Source organism: Haemaphysalis longicornis, unplaced genomic scaffold (genome assembly GCF_048455015.1).
Source record: "Haemaphysalis longicornis isolate Haplotype H1 unplaced genomic scaffold, Haemaphysalis longicornis Haplotype H1 scaffold_3, whole genome shotgun sequence".
In the NCBI taxonomy this organism is placed as follows: Eukaryota; Metazoa; Arthropoda; class Arachnida; order Ixodida; family Ixodidae; genus Haemaphysalis; species Haemaphysalis longicornis.
This window is the reverse complement of record NW_027526335.1, coordinates 1,227,769-1,248,846: the sequence shown is the minus strand read 5'-3', so window position 1 is coordinate 1,248,846 and position 21,078 is coordinate 1,227,769. Positions and strand designations below refer to the sequence as shown.

At 48.3% G+C, this 21,078-nt stretch overlaps 1 protein-coding gene and 1 pseudogene across 3 annotated transcripts in view; one reads left to right on the top strand and one right to left on the bottom strand.

Moving 5' to 3' along the window:
* Positions 1–21,078, top strand: part of LOC144173831 (sushi, von Willebrand factor type A, EGF and pentraxin domain-containing protein 1-like) — a 226,919-nt gene that overhangs the window by 44,655 nt on the left and 161,186 nt on the right. For all 3 annotated transcript variants that reach the window (XM_077702090.1, XM_077702089.1, XM_077702088.1), the window contains exons 7-8: positions 606–699; positions 3,085–3,206. In XM_077702090.1, coding sequence (XP_077558216.1) covers positions 606–699; positions 3,085–3,206 — 216 coding nt within the window. The remainder of the gene's footprint in view (positions 1–605; positions 700–3,084; positions 3,207–21,078) is intronic.
* Positions 8,384–16,135, bottom strand: LOC144173491 (uncharacterized; annotated as a pseudogene).

Genomic DNA, 21,078 nt, shown 5'->3' with positions numbered 1-21,078 from the left:
TGGCCTGTTTTTGTACTGTTGCAATTGGGTATAACCGGTTGTACTTCGTGTGGTACCGGGGAGCTATTGAAAGCTCCATTTACTCGATGTCTTTGTTTACTGCTGAAAACGGTGCGAATTTTCAAATTGCTGGCAGCGAGGAGAGTAGGGCCGCATCCCGGGATGTCCGCGATTCTAACCGTTACGACCATTCTACTCAGTGCGCGCTCACGCGATACCGTTTCCCGAAATTCTGGGCCCATAAAGATAGAGCAGATCCGGCCGCTTCTTGCCGTTACCGACACGTTCGCTCAAAACCAGCGTTACTCGTCAACGCGTAAATGTGGGCTAGTTGGTTCGAACTCGCCCACCAGCGCTAGTCCTGTGTGGTATCTGCTTTTGTTCCGTCCTTAACGCGCTACTTCACCATGTCTCGCAGCGTTACTCGTGTGTGCCTCGGGAAATCATAGAAGGTAATGCAGTTAACTGACGGGCATTGAAGTTGTGCAAACACTGGCTTTCTCTTGCGCACGGGAAAAAAAGCTAGGAGTGAAAAGAAAAGCAATGCTCCTCTTTCTGGACTTAATACTGCGATGTCATTGACGAACCTGTTGACCTATTCGCAGTTGTCAACTGTCAACCACTCAAGGTAAATGACAAGCTTCAGGTTACCCGGGGTCCCTGCAGCAATAGGACGCAGCCTTATGGGTCCGTCTGCCAGTAAGTATGCGATTACATTTTAATTGAGTATTATTCGCAACATTTGTCCCAAAGGTGTGTTGCATCAATATTTTCTTGCGCTTAGTTTGGCGAATGCATTCCTTTTATAGCCAATGACCCCACTTTTCGGCACGAATACAGTGATTTTGAGCTATCCGCGAGACGAGTTGACCGCAGACAAACATTGCTCTGTTTCTGTATCTCAGATGCGAGCTACGCGCCTTAGGCGAGCTTGTGCTAGCATAGATGAGCTTGCGACATCTAGTGAAATGTCACAAGGCGGAATCTTGCCGGCAGCTGCGGGCACGCTGTTTGGTCACCCGGAGATATCTGAGGGCGGCGTGCTTTTTGTAGACCGAGCGAAAAAATTCATGGGTGACACATGTGAAAGTCTCTTGGGCTGTTGTAGTCAGGCGGAGTTACCAAAAGCCAGTTATTTCGGATAAAACAAAGTTCTGTGTTGTGTTCATGTCCTAAAATGTGCGAACTGCCACGTTGTCAACTTACAGGGGTCGAGTCCCTCGGCATGTTGTCTTCGCAGCTTTTTCTCCCACATCCTCCTTCCAAGGAAAATTAAGGCGATGGTAATGATAATGCTTGGAACAATTTTCAGCACATACTGAGGCCGCAGTGACGTCAACGGCTGTGCACTGCGGGTTTCTAGGAAGTCTCTGAAATGAAGGCCAGCTCCTCACTCTCCCTCATACAACCTTTTTGTAATGCCCGTTTCTGCTGTACGTTACAGCGCAGCTGCAGCTGCGACAGAAATTTGTCAGTAGCGAATACGTCGTCAGGGAGAAAATGTTTCGCGGCAACGCCAATTCTTCACCAATACCTTCAGAAGCTGCCGTCATTCTCTCGCCGTCTCCCTCTCCCCGCTTCCCGGAATAGCTGACGACAAATCGCGTGGCCGCCGATGTGACCTACTCTCCCCAACCCCCGCACGGCGCGAGGTTTTACACCATACGGTCTCTAACGTATGCCAAAGCAGCCAACTCGGAGTGGTTATAAAAGGCGCGTAATGTAGCCTTTGTTTACACTCGGCTAACAAAGCGAGTGGGCCTAGGAATACGCCGCAGAAAGCCGCTGCTCTCATCGCTTAGCTGTCGCTACAGCTTCCCTTTAATTCCGAATCACGTCCCGTGTTAGCCAGGCAGTTTTTTTAAGGCGAGGACACTGTTCAGCTGTTTCCATGGGCCCTGATCCGTATACTACTGGCTGTACGACTTTGAAACAGCACAGCTAACCTATAAAGGGTGCACCACTGCACACCAGGTATAATGGCGGTGTCGCCACCGCTTCTGGCTTGGTTTTCGGCCTGCCCGGCTCGAAAACGCGTCCTCATATATCGCTTAGAATAGTCATATACGTATGCAGGTTGTGCAATGGCGTGATCGTTGATTTCAGAATCGCACCACTCTATGAAAGACGCCGAATCTCCCTTCTCCGACCGCCGTGCGAAACACGGTGTCCCTCGCCCTCCGATCAGTGATGTCAGGTACACGCCCGGGCGGACCGTCGTCTAGGTAAAGCCCAGGACCGCACCACCCCCCATGTTAAACTGTCGAAATAAAGTTTATTCACTCGCTCGCTCACTCACTCGGCGTCGACATATGCTCCGGTGTGCCTAAAGGCAGAGGATATGGGGCTTCGCAAGAGACCACAGAAGAAAATACTCAGTCAAGGAAGCAGAATTTATGCCGCAGTGGGACATCGATGCCACAAGCCCAAAATGCTGGAAAACGACGCTTGGATGCTGGACAACACCCGCACCAGCAAGGCTACCTACCATGGCCTTGCTGGTTCGGGTGTTGTTCCCGACTTTTTCTTCTTTTCTTTTGGAAGGGGGGGAACACGGAATCGAATTGGAATTGAAACGTCGATGGTAGGCAGCACAGGCCGAAAATGCTGGACAATGACGCTTGAAGTGGTTTCAAGCAGTCACTCATAAGAAAAACATACCTAAAACAGGGCCAAGAAAGACGGCGCCAAAAGGTTGATTGATTGATTGTGGGTTTAACGCGCCGACGCAACGCAGGCGATGAGGCGCGCTGTAGTGGAGGGCTCCGGATTAATTTTGACCACCTGGGGATCTTTATCGTGCGCCGAAATCTCGTACACACGGGCGTTTCGGTGCCAAAAGGTGTAAAAAAATCAAGAACATGTCCCGCATGACAGACAGCTCTGGGATTTGTTGGATAATCGTCGTGGAATGTAGTCTTCTAACATTTTCTTTCTTTTTGCAGTTAACCGCCATGTTTTGTTGTATCACCATCTTAAGCTTCACGCCCAGCAACGCCTTAGTGACAGGGCGATGAGTTCTTGGGTTTTGCCTGCGTTGGAAACGTCGTGTAGTACACTGAACCTTGCTTTTTTTGCCTGCAGATATAAATGCAAGGCTGGCTGGCAGCTGATTCAAAAAACTACGGGCGCATCGTTGGACGGGATGCGGAAGTGTCAAGCAGACGGAACGTGGTCGAACGGCAACGAACCTATAACATGCAGAGGTACCCAGGCTCTGAATGCTTGCATTTATTGCACTCCTTCTTTTACTGAGAAGCGGTAGTCATAATGCTCGCCAGTACTGGCAGAAAGCATTTTATGGTTGCCGCATGCCTCAATAAGCGTACATGCCAAGGGAGTCCGGTGCAAAGGCAAACGTTTACGGCACGTTTGGAGTAAATGCCACAGCATGTATGGCTCGTTGTCACGGCGGCTGTCTTACCTGAAAGGCGTTCGCTGCCATTACAGAGAATGGCTTCTTCTTGACGTTACGTGAAACGTGGGCTGCGTAAACTGCAAGTATATATGGGGTGATGTAATCTGACAATGTAGCCGAAATGACCTCCGGTGAAGTAAGTATGACCACGCTGATACAAAATCACCACCAGCTACGACAAACCACACAAAATAAACCAAAATATCAGTCAACTTCAAACCTAAATTATCACATGTTCAAAAAAAAAAGTTGGAAATGCGGTACACCAGTGTCTGCCCCCTAAATTACACTGCTACTTTAAAAATATGGTCGCGCGACGCAGCCTATAGTTTCGTCTCTGAAACCTTGTGTTAACCGGGACAATGCGACTAATTTGCTTGGTTATCCCCACTCGCGAAAACGCCTGCGCAAGCAGGAGTCAGCGGAGAGTCGGTTGAATCAAGCGACGCCGGCGTTCTTCCTTCGACCAAGCTGTGGTAACTGTGATGATGGTGAAATACGAGTACCCGGATGGTCTTTAAGCCTGCAATCAATTTTTCTCAGTGCCGCTCCGGAAGTCTTTTTTTAGATGTTCTTCAAACTCGCTGATTAAGGGAGTGTCGAAGGCAACCTTCAGGTTGCCGAAATAATCTCTATTTGATCGTGTCCCTGACTTGACATCATCAAGCTTCCTGTATAGTGGCTGCATACAAGATGTAAGCAATTTTGTAAATGTGCTGTCTCCTTTACAAAATTGAATCAAACCCGTTTTCGTAAAATGTACATGTCACTTTACTGACGACATGAATGCGATCAGTTGTTGAGTAGACTATCTTAAATCGAACCTGTGCTAACGGTAGCTCAGAATCGAGGGGGTCACTTACGACTTTAACTTGTACAGAAATAAAATTTAGCGCAGCAGAAGACACGGACGGTGCAAAGGACGGGACGGGCGCTCGTCCCGCCCCGTCCCGTCCCGTCCTTTTCACCGCCCATGTTTCTCGCTGCGATAAATCTTATTTCTGCAATATAAACCAACTTGCTCAACAACACAACTTATGCCTTGATGAACAGATTGCATAAAAGAGGGAGTAAGCCCGGTGAGTCTGTCTTTTTCAATCACTTTATAACCGTCATTCTGGTGATGGTGGGACGTTAATGGCGCAAGGCCAGCTTGGGGCAAAGAGTGCCAAAACTGGTTATTGCGAGGGATGAAGATCTAAACTCTAAAATTACTCAATAAGGAGGAAAGTAGAATCAGTAAAAGACAATGAGGATGGCTGGGGTAGAAGGCCAGGTTGTGATTATGCATGGTATGAAATCAGGTCTAAAACGTTTGCTTCTGCTAATATTTAAAAACACACCGGACAGAAAACATGGGATTGTCAGAGAGGAAAAGAGCTGGGTGCAACGGGATGTGTAGTCTGTACAGTTGTGGGAAGTGTTTCTGTCGTGTTGTGTGAAACCATTTGCATTGCATGAGGATGTGGATCACGGATAGGGCCTCTCTACACCTGCTGCACAGAGGTCTTGGAGATACAGTGAGACGGTGCGAATGCGTTGCATGTGTCGAGCCTATCCGTAACCTAGCCATGGCGACTTCTGTGTATCTATTGCATGTGTCGGTGGTGTATGGTCCCAAGTGTGGTTTTATTACGTGTAACTTGTTGTCTGTTTGTTCACTCCAGTGTGTTTGCCATGTTTTGCGAAGTTGTTGTCTGCTGTGTGGCTTCACGTCGGTGTAGGGTAATGTGGTTCTACTGTATTCAAGAATGTAGCAGCAGCAGTCATTAGATCCGCGGATTCGTTCGCGGCAATACCACAGTGGCCAGGGACCCAGCAAAGGACCAGTTCAATTTTGTGGACATATACAGACATAATACCCTTGACGATCAGATTGACAACGTGGTTTTTGGAAGATTTTGTTGACGACAATGCCCGCACGACACTGAGGGAGTCTGTATAGATAATGTATTGTGGGATATGGCTTTGAAGTATATTATTAACAACAAGAAGTACACAATAGGCTTCTGCCGTAAAGATACTAGTATTACTATTCAGGGTTTTAGTGACATTAAGGCCGGGTCCATGCGCAGCGCAGGACACAGAGGTGGCAGTTTTAGAGGCGTCCGTTCAAAATTCAGAACACTGATACTACTGCTGCAAATACAAGAAGTGCTGCAGAATTGCACATCTGGGAGCTCGTTTTTATCTATATGTGTGAAAGATGTGTCGCATGATATAGGGCGGAAATACCATGGTGCTATAAAATCTGTTACAGAAGTTTGGATAGTATCTAGAAAGGAGACAGCAAGCTCTGACGCTTCCTCTCTAACTTTGTGACAGAAGGGTGCAGAGAACGATGGTCAATTTAGCAGGAGTTCAATCATGAATGTATCATAAAAAGCTCATTTAAAAGGATGGTGAGGCATGGATGAAATTTTAAAAGCATAAAGGAGATCTGTGTATGCTCGCTGACCTTGTAGGTTTTATTTATTACACTCCAGACAAGCCCCGTTTACATTGACCCGACGAGGGCGCGTTGAGTCGAAATAAACAGGTTTTTTGGACTCGACACCCCCATGTATAAGCGGACGGGGTGGGTCAGAGAGCCGTCGCGGCGAGTCCAGTCAACTCGGAGGCAGGGGGTGGGTTAGCTCGCTCGTCGGGCTGAGTCGGCGGGCCGCGGGGAGCAGAATACCGTATTTGCGCGGTTCTAACGCGCCCCCAATCGTAACGCGCGGGTAACTTCGCGCAGGAAAATTCGAAAAAAAAAATGTGACACTGACGGTACTGCGCAGATGGAAAAGACATGACACCACGTACCTGGAAGAGGGAGATTTTATTTGGCATGCAGCTCTGGAAGCCAAAAATGAATTGTGCTTCACAAGGTTGCTTATCCAGCTGCTGCTGGAAATAAAGTTATAGCGGGGAACACTGAAGTTGCTTGCGATTTCAAGTGCCTTGATCTTCATAATTCTAAGCGTTAGGGGCTAAGCAGAAGCACAAAAAAATGTGCAACAGCTGACCAGGGTATGCGGCATGCCATTGAGGAATCAGTGCGCCGAAATTCACTCACGTGGTGTTGACGGATTGTTTTTGTTGGATTGAGTTGGATTTTGCGGGTACTTCGTGTCCGTTGCGCATGACAATGCTGCTGGTCGCTTTAAAGCCTATTTCGGTTTTGAGCCAGATTGTAACGCGCACACAAATATTAAGCTACCTTTTAGCAAAAGAGGGTGCGCGTTAGAATGGTGAAAATACGGTAGCCCCTTTTCCGTGAACCCCGCCGCTCCCCTCACCTCGATTCTTTGGACGGGGTTCATATAAACTCGGACGCGTCGAGGTGACCTGAACCCGCCACTCAATTAACTCACCCCGCCCCCGTCGCGTCCATGTACACGGAGCTATGGAGGCTTTCGACCGGGCTAGTGCGAAAGGCACCACATGCCAGGCGAAGCCCCAGATAAGCACTGGGTTCATCATTTTGCTTATCTCAGACCAGGCGTTATCACTAGGTGTCTCCCGCGCAGTCCGGAGTAAGCCTTTTTGCCGACTGTACTTGGCTCAGAGTGTAGCTCTATTGAGAGAATTCACCGTCTAGGAAAGAAAATACCTGAAAGAGACTGACCGGTCATCTTGAAAGTAGCAGGTTTCAGGGACAAAGCCAAAATACTGAATGAAGGAAGGAAGGAAGGAAGGAAGGAAGGAAGGAAGGAAGGAAGGAAGAAAGGTAAAGGAAAGGCCTGGAAATGTCGTCTACATGGCCTGCGAACGTCGCGTAATTCGCACTTCAGAAACACATTGTTTGCAGACCGAATTAGGTTTGCCACGAGCAAAGCTTGTTGTGATGTTAAAAAATAAGTTTTATTGTACTCTCTAGGGAAGTTGTTTCAGATTGTTTTGCAGTAATTATGAGTTTATTAGCGGTTTCATTTAAAAATCGCCAATGATATTTCAATAGACGCACACATATAGCAGAAAAGACAAACACAGCAAGCAACCCTCGGTTTGCTTGTTGTGCGTGCCTAGCACATTTTGCTGTACCTCAGACCGGACTTCTTCGGTTCTTATGTACTCCTTCCGAACTGCTGTGATGTCCGCGACATGCGCGGACACCGATTAAGCATTCGTTGAAAACGGCGTTCGACATGGCGTTGTAAACACGCGTACGTTGTGTTGGTGCACCCGCGCTTACGCCGCGCGTATGCAAGCAACGCCATGTGGTTGCTAAGCGTGCAAATGGTGGTGACGTGACGTGGCCGTGACGTTCACCTAGCTGTGTTCCTATTGGCCGCAAGTTCCGGCCCCTCCACCGTCTCCACACCGCACGAGCGGCGCTCGCCGGGGATGCACGATCGTTCCAGACATTTGGCACTTTGCCGCAGCAACAAAAAAAGGTCGTTTTGCCGCACGAGCGGCGCCGCATCTGCGAATTCGCAGGGAAAATCGCACCATGTGGAACGGGCTTTAGCACGCTCTGCACGAGTTTTTCGTCAGCATTAGCTTTGGCGCACAGCTGTTCATTGCGTTATCGTTCTGCCTATAGCCGCATAAGTACAGCGTGCACCACTATTCGCTTTCTAGGCTCTGCTTTGCAAGTCACTGCTGACGGGTTAACGCCACAATACTTAATGCACTGTGCAAGCACTCACGGACCGATATATAGTCACTCTAAAACACCAGCAACGATGCGTTTTCGGCGATTGTTGTTCGTTTCCTTGCATACAGAAAAAAAACTCCTGTCGAAATTGCGTAGGGCGCCGCAAAAATTAAGCGTTGCACGTAGTTAAACGCAGCCAATGATGTACTACTAATCGCTAATCTTCACTATTGTTTCCCGGCCCGGCAGTGCAGGCAGCGATTCTCATGGGGAAAGAAGGCACAGAAGTCAAGGTGACGGGCACAGCGACAAGGAAAACAGCCATCGCGCTGATGCGGGTCGCGCATGCTCACATTCTACTGGTCTCAAACCAGGCGTTATCACTACATGTCTCCCTCGCAGTCCAGAGCACATCGCTCGCGCGTTATAGACAAGCCTTTTGCCGACTGTACATCATTCACCTTTCTTGAGAGTGCTGCCCCGTCCTCGGATTCTTATTCCTCCACTCCGCGCACAATAAGATTGTTGCGTCTAGAACGCTTTTCCAAGTTATCGAGCTGCCTGGCAAGAGCCGTCAATTCGCTGTCATGGCGACCAACACTCGATTCTGTCATTGTAAGCCGATTCTGATCTTCACTCTAAGAAAAAAGGGTAGAAAAAGGGAGGAAAGCGAGGCTTTTCTCCCCCGGACCAACGACATTTTCCCTTTAGCTAATTACACGTAGCGCCCTCTGTACGGCCTCTAGGAAACACCGAAACGGGGGAGGAAATATTCTCGCCTGTCGTCTGCAATCTGCTGTCGGCGCCGATGCCGCAAACGAAACCGTTCATCGTTGCAATGTGGCTTTCGCCGATCGGGCGCATACGACGACCAGGGTGTCGAACCGGAACCGGAACCGAACCGAAAACCGGAACTGAACCCGAATTTTTGCCCGGAACCGGAACTGAACCGGAACCGTATTTTTTCCGCCATTTTGGAACTGAACCCGAACCGGAACGAATCGAAGGAACCGTTCCGAACCGGTTCCGGGGCCTCAAAACTGTGATTTCTAGTTTTCCATTTCGGTACCCTACCTTGCGTCTGGGGATATTTTTACCATTCGCCAGACGACACCACGAAAGATTTTGCAGTCTGCAGTTCCCAATGCCCGTAAGGTTCTGATCTTATTATTACCGTAAATATAATAAAGTATAAAGTCCGTATACACCATTAGTTTGCTTTAGGTATTGCCCACCTCCTCCCATTGTCTTTTTACATTTATAATAACATAAGTTGGTGTATTCTTTATGGTTTCTACCTGCAGCGTCTTTAAAATCGTGTGAAGTTTTCATGTTGTTAATTCGAATGCATCCGTGTCCGCTTGTGAAGGCCTTCAGGGACACCATCCACAATAAATCCATATCTTCCACTTATTTTAGTTTGAGTGGGCACTTATATAAAAACAGCACTGAGACACAAACACTCACAGTTCTCTACGTCATCATCACTTTTTCTTGTACAGTGCCGTTGTGTCCTTTGGGTACTGCCCTACGAGAACATGAGAATTGAAAAAAATTGGAGCCTTCTCATTTGCACTTTTAAAGTAGATGCGATAGCATTTTGATGCATGGATTTAAGTCGAATAACGCGGATTACCGGGTAGGCTGGGGTGGTTTCATGAGATGAGTGAATGAACTAATGTGAATTAGTGGGACTGCGGTGTTGATTCATATGAATTAGAGTAATTAGAGGGTCACTTAAGGCAGATTAGAGGGTTGGACCAAACGTGATAGCATTGGGGTCCTTGGCATTTGTAAATTTCGCAGCGTTCTCTTTCTCGACCAATCAGGAAATGTAGTTACGGACAAAATAGCCGGAATGTTATGTGTCGACCACCTGAATGCTGTGAAAGGCCTTTTTTGTGCAGGTATTACGCTCTTATGTTGTTTCTCGCGTAAGATTTACATCTCACACTGAAGTTAAAAACTAATTGTCTAATGCATATTTTATATTCATCAAAAGGTTCTCAAAATGTGTATATATATGAGGTTATACTAGGAAGCAACTAAACTGAAAGAAAAAAGAAAGAGGAACGATCAACTGTTTTGAAGCGAATGACACCTGATAGCCAATACCTTCTCTTTATTTGTGCTACCGTTCTGCAGCCTTCCACCGGTGTAGCATCTCAACCCCCGAACACAGCCCCCTCCAAGCTGAAAAAGCGGCGACCACGTGCGCTTAGCCAAAGCGGCGCCAAACGTCTCATAACAGAGCTCTTATCAGACGTGGCGCAACTTTGCCAACGGTCTATTGCATGTTACAACACTTCCACCAACGAGAGCAGCCAGGATTGTATGAGCACCAGCTCATACTGCCATCGCCGGCAGACAAGATCAGCAACCTCGTGGCTCGACATATGACGCGCTTAGCCAGCGCTGATGAAGCCGAGCCCAAGCGCATGCATCCTGTATGCATACCAGGAAATTAATTAGCACTATAGGCTCTCCCGTAGAACGTATTACTTCCCGCACAAATGGCTAGCGAATAACCAGGAAAGATTATTGCGTGCACTGCGGATTATCGCCTTCCCACACATCACCAGTCTTCACCTCTTTGACGGGACACAATTCTCTCCATTTCGCCACTTCTGTGGGGAGCCTGGGAACCTCATACACACAGTAGGCGGCTGCGACAAGTCCACCTTAGATCCACCCAACCTACACGTTTCCTTAGAGATGTGGGAGAGAGCCTTGGCCAGCTCCGGCCTGGAAGAGCAGTTTCTCTTGATGGAAAGGACTGTCGACTGGACCCTTTGAATGAGGACGCCTCTCTGAAACTTTTCCTTTATTTATTTAAAGGTCATTTTCCCTCTCTCTACGAGGGATAATTACTGTTGCTTGTGACTTCACTCAGCTATTATCTTTCCTAGAGCTCAACCGCTCTCACCTGTCGCTGAAGTGCCATTGAGCAAGTTCCTATCTTCGGTGGTTCCGTATCCAATGCCGTCCTGTACACGACGTCCAATGAGTCATTAAAGCCGTTCTTTCTTTCTAACTGGTAGGTTAGCATATGAAAGATGAGCAGAAGGAAATCGCTTTAAACGCCACCAGCCACGCTTGTCAGTCGGAGGTTGACGCCGGCGCCAGACTGTTTTCGACTTCTAGCAGTGCTAATGATTTCGTGCTAAAGCTAAAGCACCATTGAAACAAGGGGTACATGAAAAGCGTAGCAGACCAATCAATTTATTTACAATGCAAAATTTTTTGCCTCATTGTTGGAAAACAGGGGTGCATGCGGGCGTGCGTGCGTAGACATTTGGTGGAATTAAAAAAGATGTTGGGCGCTCAGGCTCTCCTGCCCGCCAAAAAGACTGCCAGCTTGCCAGTAAACTACCTGCCTGCCTGGCTGCCTGCCAGGAAGACGATTCCTGCGAGGATGCGTGATTTGGGGTCGAGGGGCGGCCCGCCACGAGACGCCCGGGCGGAGGGGGCGGAGACGCAAAATGCTGTACCATGGCGGCACTCCAGGGTACTAAAAAATTTCTGCAGAAATTGAGAGTTAGCGACTAATGCGTATCATTCATTTGCCGCTTGTCCTCAGTGTGAGTTTCTACAGCGAATTATTTTGGTTTTTATAAATCCTGTCCTACCAATTCTCTCAATTGACGCTGCTATAATTACAAATGGAATATTCGCAAAATCTACATTATTGGGGAAATGCAGGCCGTTATACGATTTGCCATTTTCCTTATTTGCCTAATATTTTACTTATTTTATAGTTTTTCAAAATTTCGTTCCACAAATTATTTCCATTTGCACTATTATAACGATTACATTTGTGACTCGCGAAATCTGCCTTATTGTGAAAATGCAGGGTGTTCGCAGTTTCGCCAGTTTCCGCAATTATTTTCCAATTTTCTTATTTTTAAATTTCTAAATTTTGTTCGTCTAAATATCTTCATTTACACTATTATAACGATTACAGGTGGAAATTTCCCGAAATCTTCATTATTGTGGAAATGCATGGTGTCACACGGTTCACCAGTTTCAGTAATCACTTTTATTATCTTTTAGTTTTTCACAAATTTCGGGCGACCAGTTATCTCCTTTTACGCCATTATAGCGATTACAGGTGGAACTTCCGCTATATATGCATTTCTGTGGAAATGCAGGGTGTTACACTGTCCTCGCTGTCGGCAAGGAATGCTACGCATTAAAACGATTGTGGACGGACGGGTCGTCTGCTTATAGTAGGACGGGGCAATAGGCAGTTTGTAGGGAAGCTGCCCATTACCAGAAGATTCTGGCGAAGATGCACCGAGGGGGAGGCGTCGGATGCACCCGTGTGCTGCCCACGGGTCAGGAGGCTACCTGTTTGCCTTCCAGAAGTCTGTGGCGAGAACGCATTATTTGGAGAGGATGTGCGGCCCGTCACTTGTCGGCGAAGGGAGGGGATCAGATGGCTGCACAGCGGCTACGTAGAGCCACCCGTTAGAGCGCAGCGCTTAAGCACCCGCTCCTGTGGTTTCGCGTAGTCCCTCAGCGTGGGACTCGTTGTAACCGAGAGAACGAAGACGCCACGGAAGATAGAGCTAGTAGGAAAACGGAGGTTGAAGGTATGACGAAAGTGTAAGGGGGAGGGCGTAATTCCGTGACCGCGCGAGACGTGATTCACATTGGCGACGCCTAACGAGATAACGACAGAGTATACCGCGCGCCGTCATGCATTAGCTGATGACGCAATCACTTCCTGAGACACAGCATCTATGCGCCGTCGCCGAGAGGACTACTGTTCGCGCTGCACTCAAATTTCGCATTAGTGAGTGTCGTAATCGTCCGCCATTTTCTTCCTCAAGAAAACAAGTGCGGGGTATAAAACTGCAGTGTTATGATTCAAGAATAAATTAAATTGAATTATAAAATTGAAAGAAACTAAATCAATAAAAATAAACTTGCGGCCATTAGAGCAGGGCTTTCAAAGTCGTACATATATGCAGTCTTATGTGTCCGATCTAATTTTTCATTTCGCTTCAGTTAATGTTGTAATCGTGGACCTGCTATAGAAAATATTTGGTAGTACATTTTACAGTTAAAGGAACTCTTCGACACTTTAGATCAACGATTTCACTCTTATCTTCGCATCTGGAAGCACTGCAAAAGTTATAGCTATTGCCAGCACAGAGCAGCAGTGCGTCATTTGCTCGTCCCAGCAGATACGCCTTCCGTTTCTGCTTCGCTTTTGTGGATTTCATTTTAATGTCGCAACTTAAAGAAAGCTGGTAAATAGCCGCTAAATCGCTGTAATGGCGTCATTCCAGCGGTAGAAGAACGCCAAGACTGGGGAAAAGAGAAATATTTCAAGCAAGCTTGTGAGTTATCTGATGGGGACAGAGCAGTACTTTTTGTCTGAGGGACTTTCCGACTTCCTGATCTAAGTACTGAACGTGTTGGTTGACTACTTTCTGCAAGCATTCAAGATTTCGAACAAAGTTGAAAAAAGTGTTGCAGGCTTGCTTTAATTTGGACAAAACAAAACGTTTGCACAAAGAAGCCTACATTATGGCATTGTTTTTGTCAAGGAAACTCGACAAGGAAACGAAAACCGAACACAAAAAAATTAACAGCAAAAAAAAAACACGATGGCTTTTTTTTTCTCCCAACCCGTTCGAACCCGTTTGAACCGGTTCGAACTGGTTCGAACCGGAACGGAATGGTGCTCCGGAACCGAACCCGAACCGAACCCGAAAGGCTTGAACCCGAACCCGAACCGAACCCGAAAATATTCCGGTTCGACACCCTGACGACGACTATGAGCAACACCTCTCCTGCGATGTGCTGCTTGCTTGTTTTCTCGCTGTCTTTTTTATTATTACCATGTGCCCGCCACGCTAACGCACGGCTCGCCAGCCGTGTGTTTGAAGCACATTCTGTGGGCACCGCTGCGTGCTTGCTGTGGGCGACTCACCTGCGCCCTGTTCAACGTTACCACTGCATTTGTGGACGTTTTATACTGACGCCAAAGGGTAAAAGAGGTCAGCGATGATAGCACACTGCCCCTTTTTTCGTCAACGAGCGAGGACCGCATCATATTGACGCCTCAGTTACCAACAACAAAAGGCCCCCATTCGGTAACATCTCTGCTGAATGGTTGCCAGACGAGTGGTGCGCTCTACGCTAAAAGAGCGAAGGCGAGGCAATGAGTGTCATTACACAAACATACCTGTTGTACTGTTTCGTGAAACGTTTTTTTCTTCTTTGAGCTATTTTACTGCTTCTTACAAAACCTCAAATTAATAAAAGTTTGCAATTGCATGGGTTACATTTGATGAAATAACAAAACCCACCTAAGGCTTAAGCACTGCCGTGGGTTGTCGAAACAAGCAACGATCTCACTGTGCCTACCTGCATTCTGGGCGATCAGGGTTATAAATACTTTTTCGCCGTTTCAATGTTTAGCTGTGGCTTGTGATCATGCGGACATGTGAAAAGTGTACTATACGTTGTGGTGTATACGTGTATTATGCTTGCGATGTTGTGTATTGTGCGTTGGCAGAGCCTTTAACGAAGTGTATGTCGCTGTGTTGTGCTATGTTTCTTCCCAATATGTGCCCGCCCACATGTTGCCTCCGTGATGTTGGCTATAAATATACGTTATCCATAAAGGAAACCAAGGAAACGCCTTGATGTAAGTGCCCACTGATGGTGCTGCTTAGTAGCTGCCCCTCCCCACCCCTGCTTTTTTTTTGCGTCATCTATCGGTCATTTTACAACGTTTACGATTGCTTTACTTCGAGCACGCTAGAGGGCGAGCATTGTCGAGGATGCGACAGCGACGGATACGTTTTTCGTGTTGCCTGCATTGCCTTTGCGCTGAGATATACGGTTGCAGACGATCCGCGTTTTGATGCATCGGTTGTAGCAAGGTAAGGCGACTAACAACAACTGGTTGTTCTCAAACGGACGCATTGGATGCTTGTGATCTCGTGCGAGGTGAACGGCGGGGTTACGAGCCTTTCAAAAATAAAGGCGGGATTTTGAAAGCAATCGGTATGACTTCTACTGTGTTTACGGCGGCGCGTTCGCTCTGAACGCGTTTGCGGGGCGCGCAGCGAGACGAATGCAAGTCGCGCATATACGATTGGCGACATCGCTTGCTAACCGCAGTTCTGGTGCTCGGTAGGTAATTTCTTGGTTACTTTAGCGCATTTTAAGCGCACACAACCACAGTAACCTACTTATTTGTACTTCCTCGATCCTCAAACCGATCAGCTCGCTAGGCCTTTATCGCATGACAAGCCTTGCTTGGGTGACTGCCAGGGGAGGAACGCTCCTCCATTAGCTCACGAAAGGGGGAAATCTTCCTCCACTCCTAGGGGTAGAAACGCGCGCCTCACTCTTAAAGGGAGAATCTTTCTATCTTTTAGGGAGAAACATATGATACATTCCTGTTTCACCCTTAAGGGAGAAACTACCACACCCTTTTTTCTTAGAGTGTTCACCCAACCCTTCAAGTTGTTTTTCAATAGCATGGAGCCTAACCTGCATGTCAGAAATGCAGGCATCCGTAGATGTCTGCTTTGCCTGAAATTCATTAACTTTGGTAGTAATTTACTCTGGTTGCTTAATATTTCCTCCAGCATTTTTTCTACCTCGGGCCCATGATTTTCCTCTACGTCGCCGGACAATTTCAGTAAGAGGCTTACAACTGAAACACAGTCATTCAAGCAACCAAGAACAGTATGTGGACATGGCAGCACAATAAAGCAAATGCAATTACTGCGAAAGCCATACTTTCTGTCACAAACCTGCACAAGTAGAGGCACGTAAGGCGACATTGCCACCGCGGTGCCGCCGTGTCCACTGAAGGTTGAGGCGGTGGCCCTCGCATTTATGTGCTCCCGGCGGCTTGCTACCGGGGAGGTCAAGGACGTCATCGTGCTCCACGGGGGTGCGCAGTCGACGAAGTCCACGTGGCGCAGCATCGTTGTCGCTTCAGGCGATCTAGCTGCACAGTGGATGCGTTCCTTCGAGGGTTGGTGCGCACTCTCCATCGGGGACCGTTTGTCCCGTTGTCCGGCGATATCAGGGGCCGCTGCTCCGACAGCGAAAAGCCATGCGGTCAAAACCCGCACAAGTAGAAGCACGTAAGGCAACATTGTCACGCCGGTGCCGCCGGGACGATAGCGCTTTCGCTGAAGCAACAGATATATGATCCCTGTCACACGGGCACTTTCAGTCCTGATTGAGTAAATTCGGATGAGCCGCAATCCGGATCGGGTGTTGCTACATGGCCAATTTCCATCACAATCGAGCCCGATCCCGCTCGGACTTATTCCTGCTTTCCCAAGCGCGATTGAGGTTCTCAAGCGCGATCAGAAGGGAGCGGTGATACCCCCGTCCGCGCTGAGTAACGCCATAGAAGGTGGCAATATTTCTGTAGTTGCGTTTACATACTTTAACATAAATGTATTTGTGCACTCTCCACGCCACGGGTCAATCCAGGGTGAAAAAAAACCCCGCATTCCAGCGCAAGGCTGAAAATTTAGCATCTCTCTTTTAATTACTGTGATTCAGTGTTTAAATATGTATACGTATTACTATAAGAATGAGCGGATGTTCATAATGGTGTATTTCACTAAAAAGGACGCCGCCTGGTTCTTGCTGCGGCAGGAAACTAAACATCCTCCTCGCGAGGGGCACGATCAAATGCAGAGCATTTCCGGGGGCGCACGACGTTAAGTAGTTTGCGTTACGTTAATGTTGTTGCACTTGTTGCTGTTGGTTGTTGTACTGTAATTAAATGAGGAGACGTAATTACGTGGTAACGTGACATAATTTATTAGCAGGTGGGTATGATTATTATTCTTCTCTTCTCTTCTCTCTCTTTTCTTCTCTGGCTGTTGTTGTTGCGTCGTCGACGTCTAGATGCCTCTGGTTGAGTTAGTCCCCCCATTCGAGGGAGTCGATGGGAGACGTCATTGTTGAAGTTGTTCTTGTTCTTGCTGCTGCTGTTGGTGTTGTTGCACGACACCGAGGACGACGGCCTTGTGGTCGCTGAAGTGGACCGTCATGGGATCGGGAAGCAACGGTAGAACGCGCAACGTAGACGCAGACGACGACGACGACACGAAGACGAGATCGATGCATGATCCGTGAATCGTCGTGGGCGTTCTGCTGTAAAACGCCCTTGACGTAGCTTCTTGACGTAGTTTGAATGAGTCAAGGATATAAGGCGCGTTCGTAGCCCTTCATTCTGTGTCGGCTTTGTGGCGCAGTGGGTAGAGCACCATGTACCTTGCGTTCCGTCCGCAGGGTCGTGGGATCGAAACCAGGCGCCGGTAAGTATTATTTTTTTTATATAGTGTAGGGGGAGGGGTGCGGACTACGATGGACAACTAGAACGGGTGACATCGTGAGTTAAAGAAATGCTCTGCATTTAAAATTGCGTTGCCCCGGCGGCCGGCGGCTGCATCGAATGCAGCAGTTTTAACGGGATAGCGTTATTCGCTCATTTTTAGATTTCCCTGCGGCTCCTAGCCGTGCGCTATCAGCCGTGCTCATCAGGCGTCCAAGCAAATACGTCACCGCTGCCACCCGAAAGCTACTACTGAGGCAGCAAGATTCGAGGGCTCCGCTGAATGTGTAATGTGGTGCAATGGCAACAGAAGTTTGTGAAGGAGGACAATGATACAACGTCGAATAGGAAGGAAAGGACACGCGTTTTTAGCAGGTGCCGCGCTTGCGCGGTGAAGGTTGTTGTATGCCCTGTTGATGGTAGCATGCCCGGCACATACGGCAGCCAGCCGTGTCCGCAACTTACGTCTTCACAGCAAAGCGTGTTTACACCAGAAGATAAAAAATACAAATTTCCGGTGATTCATGCCCCCGAAGCTACACGCCGGCTACGAGGCATGCCGTAGCGGATGTCTCCGGATGAATTTAGATCACTTTAGGATATTTAACGTGCACCGAAATATCTACACACTGGCATTTTTGTTTTCTGCTTCCACCAAGAAAACGGCCGCTGCGGCCGGGATGAACCCGCGTCCTTGGGATCAGCAGCTCAACGCCTTACTCACTGAGCCACCTCGGCGTGATTTCCAGTGGGACTTATGCCGGTACCAACATTGCGTGACCAAAGCAAGGGGCAAAGGATTAACGCCGGTGTTTCAGAAGTCAAGGACCGCATAGATTATAAGCAAAAAAAAAAACTTAAATAAAGCCCCCTATATATTGTCTAATCACAAATTTTTCAAAATACTTCTCAATATTTCCACGGTTGCGTCTCCGCTGCATGCTCGGTTCGGCAAGCGACAGATGGCGCCACGCGGGCAAGCTACAATTAACTGTAAAAATAGGTACGGATGTCCTTCCAGAGAAGAGTCGAGTACGAAGGCTCCGCGTTGCTCTAGAGACAAGGGGTAGTCGAACTCACGACCGCCACAGCAAAACTAATCAATTTCCCGCAAACAAAACACCAAACCGAGAGCATAGCAAGAAAAAGAAAACAAGGGAATGATAAGACTCATGCAACCACTGATCATGACCCGAATGTTGCAGCGCCTACCGTGCCGCAAATTACGCGCACCGAGGAAAGTGAAAGGAACACCATCATTAGGACAGCACAGGAGGCAGTCCTCAACCTCGCAATTTTTACTGTACGATGGACTAACAAAGTGTGGACCTCCAGGGTAACAAAATGGACACGCATAGACGGGTCTGGAAGAAGGTGGAGGTCATACTCTCGATGCAGGAAAAAAATAACAATATTTGGAGCAAAGAACAGACTCGGGAAGAGCAGGACAAGAGCGGGTAAAGGTCAGCGGGAGAGTCCTTCGCCCTGCAGTCGTCCTCTACAGAATGTGAGTTACAATCACAATGAATATGTCCTCAACTTGTGTCTTTCTACCGCATATCAAGAAAGCGTAAAAACCACTTTTCCAGCGCCAAGAAAGCGGATGGAAAAACAAAATCACGCCAATGCACCCTGTGAATGTGGTTGGAAAGCAAAGCTGTAAACGGCACCCACAACGATTACCCATGCTACGTCACTCGTATTCACTCACGTCGCTCTGCAAATAGGGAAACCAGAGAAATGCACTTAGCCACACCATTTATTACTTCAAAAAGATATTCCTGGTAAGGTTAAATCAATGCATGATGCATGAACGGTGGTTGGTTGAGTTGTATTGGTGTATTTATGAGTGAAAACCCTTTTTTATGAAATTAAAGGAAGCTCAAACCCGGTGTTAGACGATCTTACTTCTCCCTATCCGTGCCCCGGACGGAGGCGACGAGATTTGCGGCAGAGACGGAGCAGGAGGAGCAGGAGGTAATACTTCTATTCCGATTTCTGAACGGCCCAGAGGGCGGCCCAGGGGAGTGGTTGCTTCTTCACTGAAGCCCATATGCAGTCCGCACTGCCTGTGCTCTGTCCACCAACTGAAGGTGGGTAGGCAGACAGGGGCTGGACAGCAGCATCTACCATGTCTCTTGTTGGGTAGTTGACGGAAAGAGAGGAGGGTGCCCAGGGCTAAAGTCGCACAACCCGATTATGTGGCGGAGTTTTTCTACTTCTGAGCAAAATGTACATTCAGTGTCGTAGTGATTCGGGTGCACTAAGTTAAGACGCGTCGGGTGTAGGAAGGAGCCATATTGTATGAGCCGTAGGGTACTTTGTTGTTCTCTGGAAAGGTCAGAGTAAGGGTAAGGCGAAGGTAGGGTCTGTCTCTGAAGACGATAATTCTGTGTTATCTCCCTGAACGTGACAACCGGGTGACTGTCTTCGTGCAGCTCCATAGCACGGGAAGTAAAAGCGCAGGCTTGTTGGTGGCCGTATTCGTTTCCCTCCATGGAAGCGTGAGCGGGTGTCGAGATGAGCTGAATGGAAGCGTTTAGGGAGTGGTTTTCTAGCACACGCAGTGCAGGTCGGGACACCCAACCCGAATGGTGCTTCCGGTAGGCTTGTTGGGAATAGGCGACTGCCTTCGGAAACCCTTGGTTTTAGTGATAGCCAAGGCGATGGCTGCCTCATCTGCTGCCGTCATGTCTTGGGTGATAGGTGAGGCACACGCAAGGAGGTTGGTTCTGGAGGTAGGCACGATGATGGCGTATGGCTGCCCTCGATGTTCGGAGGCGTCTGTGTAGATCTGCATGATCCCCACCTAGGGTGGTGTTGAGCGCTTGAGCCCGTGCTTGTCGGCGACCCTCGTCGTGTGACGGTTCATAGTTCTATGCAAAGGGAGCATCTTTAGTTTTAGTCGCCAAGAGTCCGGGAGTACATCATGCAGAGTGACATTCTGTGCTGCCCTGCCAATCTGGTGAAGGATGCGGCGACCCACCACAGTTCTGCTCATTCGGAGCTTCTGGTTAGGAAGATGGCCTTCTATAAGCTCTTCCACCGTGTTGTGGAGCCCCGTGCTAAGCACCCTCTCTGTGGACGCACTCATGGGAAGAGCAAGGGCTTGCTCAACCGCCTTTCTAATCGTTATATAAAGCATCTCTATGTCCCCCTTGCCGAGAAGAAGACAGGGGGTTGACGTAAGGGATTCTCGAGAGGAAAAAAGCTTGAATTAATCGAAAGGTATTGGATTCCTTGAGGGCTCGCTTCTTGGTGGCAACTCGCCTGATCATGTGTATGATTTTATTGATGATGTGTTTGAGGCGCTGCAAGGACACGTCACTCCTGGTGTTGGCCAGGAGATGTAGGCCCAGGATCTTTATGCTGGGGCTTGGAGTGACGGCCTGGCCATCAAGGAGTATTTGAATGTGTTCCTTGATTTGGCGTGAGGGCGGACGACAAGGAGAGATGATTTTTTACGTGAACACTGGAGGCGATCTTTAGCATATTGGCGTACTAGAAGTGAGATGCCATGCATTGGTGTGAGCTTCCTTTAATTTTTGTAACTTTTAGCACATGCGCAAGCCGCGCATGTGCCCATCTTGCGCATGTGCATTTAGCACATGCGCAAGACGGGCCGTGGGTGGACCGCGCAGCAGCGCGAGAGGTCACGTGAAGCTTTCACGTGGCATTCAGCGAGAATGCAGGGGGTAAATCCGTAGATGTGCTTGGTGAGTACACCACCTCTCTTCCCCTTCT